Source organism: Penaeus vannamei, chromosome 2, assembly GCF_042767895.1.
Source record: "Penaeus vannamei isolate JL-2024 chromosome 2, ASM4276789v1, whole genome shotgun sequence".
NCBI lineage: Eukaryota > Metazoa > Arthropoda > Malacostraca > Decapoda > Penaeidae > Penaeus > Penaeus vannamei.
The window spans coordinates 46,396,361-46,407,181 of NC_091550.1; the positions used below are offsets into that span (position 1 = coordinate 46,396,361).

Below are 10,821 nucleotides of genomic sequence, written 5' to 3' on the forward strand. Positions count from 1 at the left end.
ATTAAAATCTGCATTTAACTTATCATATAATTATTATAACAACATCAGTATTATTAGCATCATGTGATTATCAAAATTACTCTCATTGTTGAAGAGGAGAGAGAGAGAGAGAGCGAGAGGGAGAGAGAGAGAGAGAGAGAGAGAGAGAGAGAGAGAGAGAGAGAGAAGAAGAAGAGAGAGAAGAAAGAAGAGAGGAAGAAGAAGAGAGAGAGAGAGAAGAGGAAGAGAAGAGAGAGAGGGAGGAGAGAGAGAAGAGGAGGAAGGAGAAGGAGAGAGAAGAGAAGAAGGAAGAAGAAGAAGAGAGAAGAAGAAGAAGAGAAGAAGAAGAAGAAGAGAGAAGAGAAGAGAGAGAGAAGGATTAAAGTGAATGAGAGAATGAGGGGGGAGGTAGAGAGAGAGAGATAGGGGGGGCAGGGAGAGAGAGAAAGAGAGATAGAGAGAGAGGGGGGAGGGACAGAGAGAGTGAGAGAGTGAGTGAGAGAGAAAGAGAGAGGAGAGGGAGAGAGAGAGAGAGAGAGAAAGACAATAATAAAAACTTTATTTTCTAATTCACATTGAGTATTCAAATAGATACAGAATAATGAAAAATACAGAGATATACATAAAATCACATGGACAAATGTATCAAAATGTGCATCAGCATAGAAATACAATACTTTCAGTATAATTACTAAAATGATTACAACTTATATAAAATATATATTGCATAAATTGGTCACAAACGTAGATATATACATTGGGTTGAATGTTTACATGTTCTTTGGTATAACATCGATATATTTATGTAGATATCACTCATAAAACATTAATATATTACGTATGATTTCATAGCATAATAAATAGATTAAACATTGAAATCATCTAACATAAATTTCTTTAATTTGTCTTTGAATTTAGAAAGAAAAGTTGTATTTCTTATCTGATTCCAGACCTGTGCTCCCCTCACTGTTATAATTTTTGTGTCAGCATTTGTATTCACTTTTGTCACGTTGTCTCGTTACTGTGCCTGTCATTTCATGCATTGTGCAAAGATTAAAGAGCCAGTCAGGCAGATTTTAAAGATAAAGATACATATGTCGTATTAATATCTATATTCTATTTTTAACCATGATCGTATTTACGTAAGCCTCCGATCGCGCCCTCTGCTGCGAAGTTTTGAAGTTTCTGGACTCTTTTCTGTTTGCTTCTTTGTTGTGGCTCCCCAAATTATAGAATAGTTACTCATGCTTAGAGCTCGTGATTGCACAACCATCATCCGTGTTGGGGTATCAAAGCTTTACAATAGTCTAATAAGATACATTAGAGTACCAGTTACTTTTTATTTATTTCATCAATATGCGAGTTAAGATTATATAATTGTCAAAATATACTCCAAGATCTTGCACCACTGTCTTGGGTATAATTTGATTAGAAATTAAATTTATAGAAATATCTGATAACTTAGATCTGCAATGTCTAGAACCGATAAAAATACATTGGGTTTATTTTCATTTAATAATAGCCAATTTCCCTGAAAGTATAACAATAGATAACACATTTTCTGCTTCAGCAATCAATTCTGAAATGTTATCAACATCTCCAGTAAGAAGCAACTGAGTATCATCAACATACTAAATAACAAAATAATCAGATAAGCATTGTGATAGGTCATTAACATAAATGGAAAACATTATTGGACCTAAAATTGAACCCTGAGGAACACCATAGTAGACAACTCTTTCAACCAGAAATAGCATTACCAATTCTTACCGATTGTGATCTATTTTTTAGATAATCACTGAACCAAAAAGGACTAATATTCAATATCTTATTCTTTTTAATCAGTATGTTGTGGTTCACATTATCAAAGGCCTTTGATAAATCTAGTAGTATGAGGAGAGATAACTTTTTTTTTGTCTATGTTATCATATACTTTATCGCTATCATTCATAAGAGCAGTTTCACTCTTAGACAACAATCTTTGGGATTTCAAGAGTCATTAACTGATTGGCAACAATCTTCTCTAATACTTTGGAGAATATTGACAAGAGGGAAATGGGTCGATAATTACTTACGTTATCTTTATCACAACCTTTATGTAAGGAAATCACATGAGAACGTTTCCAAGAGTCAGGAAACGTTTTCGTGACTGTTGAGGTATTTAGGATAACCATGATATAGAAAATTATAAGGCTCTTATGTTCATAAAAGATTACTGGCAATGAATCTTTTATGAACATAAGAAATTCCGTTAGAGCCATATGAGAGAGAGAAAGGGAGAGAAAGAGAGAGAGAGAGATAAAGAGAGGGAAAGAGAAAGGAAAGAGAGAGATTGATAGAGCGAGGACGAAAGAGAGAGAGAGATTGAGAGCGAGAAAGAGAGAGAGAGCTTGATAGAGCGAGAAAGAGAGAGAGATTGATAGAGCGAGAAAGAGAGAGAGAGAGAGATTGATAGAGCGAGAAAGAGAGAGAGAGAGAGATTGATAGAGCGAGAAAGAGAGAGAGAGATAGAGCGAGAAAGTTTGAGAGAGAGATAGAGCGAGAAGGAGAGAAAGAGAGACAGCATATCTCTGCTATGTTTTGTGTCACTGACTGAGAGCTCATCTATGTATATAGTCTAAAGATATAAATGATTTCACAACAGGAATACAATATCATTTAACCGTATTTTTTTCTATCATGATATTGCAATGATAGCCAGGTTTTAATTAAAACTGCTTTGACTCATGAAGAATAAATAACATGAATAAACTCCGTAATAATGAATATTGCAGAATGCCAACACAATATACATTTTATCTCAAAATAGAATGCAGTTACACATGGAAAACCTTTAATAGCTTTTTGTTTGCATCAAAGAATGTTGTTTTTCTAATGTAAACTGTGATTGAGTTTACAGACACATGCACACACACACATAAATATGTTCGCGAATGTATGCTTTTGTATGTGTGTGTGTGTGTGGGTGAGTGCGTGTGTGTGTGTATGTGTGTACGTGTATGTGTCTGAGTGTGTGCGTGCGCGTATGTGTGTGTGTGTGTGTGTGTGTGTGTGTGTGTGTGTGTGCGTGTGTGTGTGTATGTGTGTGTGTGTGTGCGTGTGTATGTATGTGTGTGTGTGTGATCATACGTGATACGATATTTTTTGGATGTTCACGAATTTTATCATATTATTATCATGGAATAACATTCTTGCATTTAATAATTCAAAGTAAAATATAGTCGATGTGTAAACCAAAAGGCGGGAAATATCCGAGTTCACGAAAAAATATTTTTCTCTTCCTCTTATCAATACACCTTTTCCAAGAGCTCTACGCATCCTTATAAAAAAAATATATCAATTTAAAGTCCATAATGATGTAGATTCCCATTTTTATCTTCTGTTTGTGTTGGTATTTTTCATTTTCTTTTTCGCTTCTGAATGGAGGATAAAAATCAAATCGGGAGATGGAAATACTTCAGAAGCGCGGTTGTTTGGTTCCAATATTTTTTTTTATGTTCATCTTTGGTTGATTAATATATTTATTTTTTTTGTGGCATTCGTTGATTACAGAAAATCCGTATGTGTGAAGAAAAAGAAGAGGAGGAAGAGGAATAAACATGGTAATAATGATAATGGTAATACAAATAATTGTAAACGTAATGATGATGGTAATGATCATGATAATGGCGATGATAACAATAATGACAATCATGACAATAATGCTGATAGTGATAATGATAACGATGCTGATTATAATGATAACATAATCGACAACACTAACAATAAAAGTATTAACACGGAAGAGAAAAAATGCAAGAAACAAAATATAGATACATAAAAGTGCGTAAATAAACAAACAATTAATATGCAGATAGACTAATAAAACAAATGAATATGAAAACCCAAAAAAGAAATCTGTTCCAATCTATTTTCATTTATCTATTTATTGAGTTTGTTCTTACTCCTAAGTCACCTGAAAATAAACAAACAAGAAGGTAAACAACTCACGCGGGTAGAGACAGAGAGAGAGAGAGAGGGAGGGAGAGAGAGAGAGAGAGAGAGAGAGAGAGAGAGAGGGAGGGAGGGAGGGAGAGAGAGAGAGAGAGAGAGAGAGAGGAGAGAGAGAGAGAGAGAGAGAGAGAGAGAGAGAGAGAGAGAGAGAGAGAGAGAGAGAGAAAGAGAGAGAGAGAGAGAGAGAGAGAGAGAGAGAGAGAGAGAGAGAGAGAGAGAGAGAGAGAGAGAGAAAGAGATGAGAGAGAGAGAGAGAGAGAGAGAGAGAGAGAGAAAGAAAGAAAGGGAAAGAGAGAGAGAGAAGGGGGGGGGGAGAGAAAGAGGGAGAAAGAGAGAGAGAAAGGAAAAAAATTAGTTAAAAATAAACTGAAAAACAACTCTGTTTACAGTTACCCGAATCATCAATACCTGTCACCTTTTGGAAATTATTGCGTGGATAATTTATATAGTCTAATATGCAAATTGCATTAGACATCATTGAGCCAATATTCCCTAGAGTAAATATTCGTAAACAATGTTCTCTGTCTTTTCAAGATTAATAATGTGTTTTGATAATGTTGGGAGACTGACACTATAATTCATTTTAGATTTATTTTTTAGCTATTTATTATTTCTTTTGTCATTGTTATCATTATTATTAGTAGGATTATCATTACCATTATCATTATTATTAGTAGGATTATCATTACCATTATCATTATTAGTAGTAGGATTATCATTACCATTATCATTATTATTATTAGAATTATCACTACCATTATCATTATTATTATTAGCATTAGCATTACCATTATCAGTAGTAGTATTATCATTTCCATTATCATTATTAGTAGTAGGATTATCATTACCATTATCATTATTATTATTAGCATTAGCATTACCATTATCATTATTATTATTAGCATTATCATTACCATTATCATTATTATTAGTAGTATTATCATTTCCATTATCATTATTAGTAGTAGGATTATCATTACCATTATCATTATTATTATTAGCATTAGCATTACCATTATCATTATTATTATTAGCATTATCATTACCATTATTATTATTAGCATTATCATTACCATTATCATTATTATTATTAGCTTTATCATTACCATTATCATTATTATTAGTTGAATTATCATTACCATTATCATTATTAATAGGTTTATCATTACCATTATCATTCTTATTTGTAGAATTATCATTATCATCATTATTATTAGTAGTATTTTTACCATGATCATTATCATTGTCAATATCATTACCAATATAATTATAGCTTTTGTTACTACTATTATCATTGTTATTTGTAATTATGTTAGGGCGAAGAGCAGGTGAATGAAAGGGAATTTTGCTGGAGGGTTTATTGGGGAAGGTGTGAAGGGAACCCCACGAGAGGCCGTGCCCAGGGTACCGAGGGCGGAGCGGTGACGAGCTAGACTGTCGTTTGCGCTCGTCTACGTCTGCTTCTCCTTCTGCCCCTGCCGTCTGTCTGCCGTCTGCTCTCGTCTGCGTCTGTCTGCCGTCTGCTCTCGTCTGCGTCTGCCTCTCCTTCTGCCCCTGCCGTCTGTCTGCCGTCTGCTCTCGTCTGCGTCTGTCTGCCGTCTGCTCTCGTCTGCGTCTGTCTGCCGTCTGCTCTCATCTGCGTCTGTCTGCCGTCTGCGTCTGTCTGCCGTCTGCGTCTGTCTGCCGTCTGCTCTCGTCTGCGTCTGTCTGCCGTCTGCTCTCATCTGCGTCTGTCTGCCGTCTGCGTCTGTCTGTCGTCTGCTCTCATCTGCGTCTGTCTGCCGTCTGCTCTCGTCTGCGTCTGTCTGCCGTCTGCTCTCATCTGCGTCTGTCTGCCGTCTGCGTCTGTCTGCCGTCTGCTCTCAACTTGCGTCTGTCTGCCGTCTGCTCTCATCTGCGTCTGTCTGCCGTCTGCGTCTGTCTGTCGTCTGCTCTCATCTGCGTCTGTCTGCCGTCTGCTCTCATCTGCGTCTGTCTGCCGCCTGCTCTCATCTGCGTCTGTCTGCCGTCTGCTCTCGTCTGCGTCTGTCTGCCGTCTGCTCTCGTCTGCGTCTGCCTGCCGTCTGCTCTCATCTGCGTCTGTCTGCCGTCTGCGTCTGTCTGTCGTCTGCTCTCATCTGCGTCTGTCTGCCGTCTGCTCTCATCTGCGTCTGTCTGCCGTCTGCTCTCATCTGCGTCTGCCTCTCGGTCTGCGTCTGTCTGCCTTCTGCTCTCATCTGCGTCTGCCTCTCGGTCTGCGTCTGTCTGCCGCCTGCTCTCATCTGCGTCTGCCTCTCGGTCTGCGTCTGTCTGCCGTCTGCTCTCATCTGCGTCTGTCTGCCGTCTGCTCTCGTCTGCGTCTGTCTGCCGTCTGCTCTCGTCTGCGTCTGTCTGCCTTCTGCTCTCATCTGCGTCTGCCTCTCGGTCTGCGTCTGTCTGCCGTCTGCTCTCATCTGCGTCTGCCTCTCGGTCTGCGTCTGTCTGCCGTCTGCTCTCATCTGCGTCTGCCTCTCGGTCTGCGTCTGTCTGCCGTCTGCTCTCATCTGCGTCTGCCTCTCGGTCGGTGTCGGTCTGCTGTCTGCCTCTTGTTCTGCCCCTGCTGTCTGTCTGAAGTCTGCTCTCATCTGCGTCTGCCTCTCCTTCTGCCTCTGCCGTCTGTCTGCCGTCTGCCTCTTGTTCTGCCCCTGCTGTCTGTCTGCCGTCTGCTCTCATCTGCGTCTGCCTCTCCTTCTGTCCCTGCCGTCTGTCTGCCGTCTGCCTCTTGTTCTGCCCCTGCTGTCTGTTTGAAGTCTGCTCTCATCTGCGTCTGCCTCTCCTTCTGCCCCTGCCGTCTGTCTGCCGTCTGCCTCTTGTTCTTCCCCTGCTGTCTGTTTGAAGTCTGCTCTCATCTGCGTCTGCCTCTCCTTCTGCCCCTGCCGTTTGTCTGACGTCTGCTCTCACCTGCGTCTGTCTGCCGTCTGCTCTCATCTGCGTCTGTCTGCCGTCTGCTCTCATCTGCGTCTGTCTGCCGTCTGCGTCTGTCTGTCGTCTGCTCTCATCTGCGTCTGTCTGTCGTCTGCTCTCATCTGCGTCTGTTTGCCGTCTGCTCTCGTCTGCGTCTGTCTGCCGTCTGCGTCTGTCTGTCGTCTGCTCTCATCTGCGTCTGTCTGCCGTCTGCGCTCATCTGCGTCTGTCTGCCGTCTGCGTCTGTCTGTCGTCTGTCTGCTGTCTGCTCTCGTCTGCGTCTATCTGCCGTCTGCTCTCGTCTGCGTCTGTCTGCCGTCTGCGTCTGCTCTCGTCTGCGTCTGTCTGCCGTCTGCGTCTGCTCTCGTCTGCGTCTGTCTGCCGTCTGCGTCTGCTCTCGTCTGCGTCTGTCTGCCGTCTGCTCTCGTCTGCGTCTGTTTGCTGTCTGCTCTCGTCTGCGTCTGTCTGCCGTCTGCGTCTGTCTGCCGTCTGCGTCTGTCTGCCGTCTGCGTCTGTCTGCCGTCTGCGTCTGATCTCGTCTGCGTCTGTCTGCTGTCTGCTCTCGTCTGCGTCTATCTGCCGTCTGCGTCTGTCTGCCGTCTGCGTCTGCTCTCGTCTGCGTCTGTCTGCCGTCTGCTCTCGCCTGCTTCTGTCTGCCGTCTGCTCTCATCTGCGTCTGTCTGCCGTCTGCTCTCGTCTGCTTCTGTCTGCCGTCTGCTCTCATCTGCGTCTGTCTGCTGTCTGCTCTCGTCTGCGTCTGTCTGCCGTCTGCGTCTGTCTGCCGTCTGCTCTCGTCTGCGTCTGTCTGCCGTCTGCTCTCATCCGCGTCTGTCTGCCGTCTGAGTCTGCTCTCATCTGCGTTTGTCTGCCGTCTGCTCTCGCCTGCTTCTGTCTGCCGTCTGCTCTCATCTGCGTTTGTCTGCCGTCTGCTCTCGCCTGCTTCTGTCTGCCGTCTGCTCTCATCTGCGTTTGTCTGCCGTCTGCTCTCGCCTGCTTCTGTCTGCTGTCTGCGTCTGTCTGCCGTCTGCGTCTGTCTGCCGTCTGCTCTCGTCTACGTCTGTCTGTCGTCTGCTCTCATCTGCGTCTGTCTGCCGTCTGCTCTCATCTGCGTCTGTCTGCCGTCTGCTCTCATCTGCGTCTGTCTGCCGTCTGCTCTCATCTGCGTCTGTCTGCCGTCTGCTCTCATCTGCGTCTGTCTGCCGTCTGCTCTCATCTGCGTCTGTCTGCCGTCTGCTCTCATCTGCGTCTGTCTGCCGTCTGCTCTCATCTGCGTCTGTCTGCCGTCTGCTCTCATCTGCGTCTGTCTGCCGTCTGCTCTCATCTGCGTCTGTCTGCCGTCTGCTCTCATCTGCGTCTGTCTGCCGTCTGCTCTCATCTGCGTCTGCCTCTCCCGTCTGCTCTCATCTGCGTCTGTCTGCCGTCTGCTCTCATCTGCGTCTGTCTGCCGTCTGCTCTCATCTGCGTCTGTCTGCCGTCTGCTCTCATCTGCGTCTGTCTGCCGTCTGCTCTCATCTGCGTCTGTCTGCCGTCTGCTCTCATCTGCGTCTGTCTGCCGTCTGCTCTCGTCTGCGTCTGTCTGTCGTCTGCTCTCATCTGCGTCTGTCTGCCGTCTGCTCTCATCTGCGTCTGTCTGCCGTCTGCTCTCATCTGCGTCTGTCTGCCGTCTGCTCTCATCTGCGTCTGTCTGCCGTCTGCTCTCATCTGCGTCTGTCTGCCGTCTGCTCTCATCTGCGTCTGTCTGCCGTCTGCTCTCATCTGCGTCTGTCTGCCGTCTGCTCTCATCTGCGTCTGTCTGCCGTCTGCTCTCGCCTGCTTCTGTCTGCCGTCTGCTCTCATCTGCGTCTGTCTGCCGTCTGCTCTCGCCTGCTTCTGTCTGCTGTCTGCGTCTGTCTGCTGTCTGCGTCTGTCTGCCGTCTGCGTCTGTCTGCCGTCTGCGTCTGTCTGCCGTCTGCTCTCGTCTGCGTCTGTCTGTCGTCTGCTCTCATCTGCGTCTGTCTGCCGTCTGCTCTCATCTGCGTCTGTCTGCCGTCTGCTCTCATCTGCGTCTGTCTGCCGTCTGCTCTCATCTGCGTCTGTCTGCCGTCTGCTCTCATCTGCGTCTGTCTGCCGTCTGCTCTCATCTGCGTCTGTCTGCCGTCTGCTCTCATCTGCGTCTGTCTGCCGTCTGCTCTCGTCTGCGTCTGTCTGCCGTCTGCTCTCATCTGCGTCTGTCTGCCGTCTGCTCTCATCTGCGTCTGTCTGCCGTCTGCTCTCGTCTGCGTCTGTCTGCCGTCTGCTCTCATCTGCGTCTGTCTGCCGTCTGCTCTCATCTGCGTTTGTCTGCCGTCTGCTCTCATCTGCGTCTGTCTGCCGTCTGCTCTCGGTCTGCGTCTGTCTGTCGTCTGCTCTCATCTGTCTGTCTGCCGTCTGCTCTCATCTGCGTCTGTCTGCCGTCTGCTCTCATCTGCGTCTGTCTGCCGTCTGCTCTCATCTGCGTCTGTCTGCCGTCTGCTCTCATCTGCGTCTGTCTGCCGTCTGCTCTCATCTGCGTCTGTCTGCCGTCTGCTCTCATCTGCGTCTGTCTGCCGTCTGCTCTCGTCTGCGTCTGTCTGCCGTCTGCTCTCATCTGCGGCTGTCTGCCGTCTGCTCTCATCTGCGTCTGTCTGCCGTCTGCTCTCGTCTGCGTCTGTCTGCCGTCTGCTCTCATCTGCGTCTGTCTGCCGTCTGCTCTCATCTGCGTCTGTCTGCCGTCTGCTCTCATCTGCGTCTGTCTGCCGTCTGCTCTCATCTGCGTCTGTCTGCCGTCTGCTCTCATCTGCGTCTGTCTGCCATCTGCGTCTGTCTGTCGTCTGCTCTCATCTGCGTCTGTTTGCCGTCTGCTCTCGTCTGCGTCTGTCTGCCGTCTGCGTCTGTCTGTCGTCTGCTCTCATCTGCGTCTGTCTGCCGTCTGCGCTCATCTGCGTCTGTCTGCCGTCTGCATCTGTCTGTCGTCTGTCTGCTCTCATCTGCGTCTGTCTGCCGTCTGCTCTCATCTGCGTCTGTCTGCCGTCTGCTCTCGTCTGCGTCTGTCTGCCGTCTGCTCTCATCTGCGTCTGTCTGCCGTCTGCTCTCATCTGCGTCTGCCTCTCCTTCTGCCCCTGCCGTCTGACAGGACGTCCTCTTATGCAGCTATTCCTTGCGAGGACATAGAAATCATTTTAAATGGGAGAAGTCTATATAAAGGCTTGAAGAGAGGAAGGACTACAAAAATGGAAAGAAAGAGAGAGAGAGAGAGAGAGAGAGAGAGAGAGAGAGAGAGAGAGAGAGAGAGAGAGAGAGAGAGAGAGAGAGAGAGAGAGAGAGAGAGGGAGAGAGAGAGAGAGAGAGAGAGAGAGAGAGAGAGAGAGACAGACAGACAGACAGACAGACAGACAGACAGACAGACAGAGACAGAGAAAAGTGTCAAAAGAGTTCTGGGTTCGCGCCCGGCTGCTCCTCTCAGTCGACTCAGCTGTGAATGACCACTGGTATGCTGACGTCAGCATACTGGGGTCAAAGTCGGGGCGGAAAGGCCACCCTGACCGCATCATCCCGTGGTTTAGTAAGCATGTTTCTCTACATAACATGACCCTTATGTGCAGATGGATATGGGACCAACTTTTTTTTATTATCCTTGTCATTATTATTAATATTATTACTTTGATTATTATTATTTGTTATTTTTTGCTATTATTACTTATTATTATCATTTAGTTAATTATTTTTATCATTATTATTATCATAACCATTATTATCATTATCACCATTAATGGTAATATAATTAGCAGTATTATAATTCTCATATATGATTATCATTTTTTATTATCATTATTTACTTATCTTTATTTATCTTTTTTATACATTTTACTTTATTATTTAGTCTCATCATTATCTATCTTTTTAAACATTTTCTTTATTATTTACTCTCAT

The 10,821-nt window shown here is 45.0% G+C and overlaps 2 protein-coding genes across 2 annotated transcripts; both read right to left on the reverse strand.

Moving 5' to 3' along the window:
* Positions 1 to 6,041: 6,041 nt before the first annotated feature.
* Positions 6,042 to 6,575, reverse strand: LOC138865765 (uncharacterized). The gene has a single exon (XM_070137078.1). It carries the CDS (start codon positions 6,573 to 6,575, stop codon positions 6,042 to 6,044), a length of 534 nt encoding a protein of 177 aa, XP_069993179.1.
* Positions 6,576 to 7,012: 437 nt separating this feature from the next.
* On the reverse strand, positions 7,013 to 7,618 carry LOC138865771 (uncharacterized). The gene has a single exon (XM_070137087.1). The coding sequence runs from the start codon at positions 7,616 to 7,618 to the stop codon at positions 7,013 to 7,015; it is 606 nt and encodes a 201-aa protein (XP_069993188.1).
* Positions 7,619 to 10,821: the final 3,203 nt, after the last annotated feature.

Coding starts and splice junctions, on each gene's coding strand:
- LOC138865765 (XM_070137078.1), bottom strand. CDS start 6,575: ATGAGAGCAGACTTCAGACAGACAGCAGGGGCAGAACAAGAGGCAGAC.
- LOC138865771 (XM_070137087.1), bottom strand. CDS start 7,618: ATGAGAGCAGACGGCAGACAGAAGCAGACGAGAGCAGACGGCAGACAG.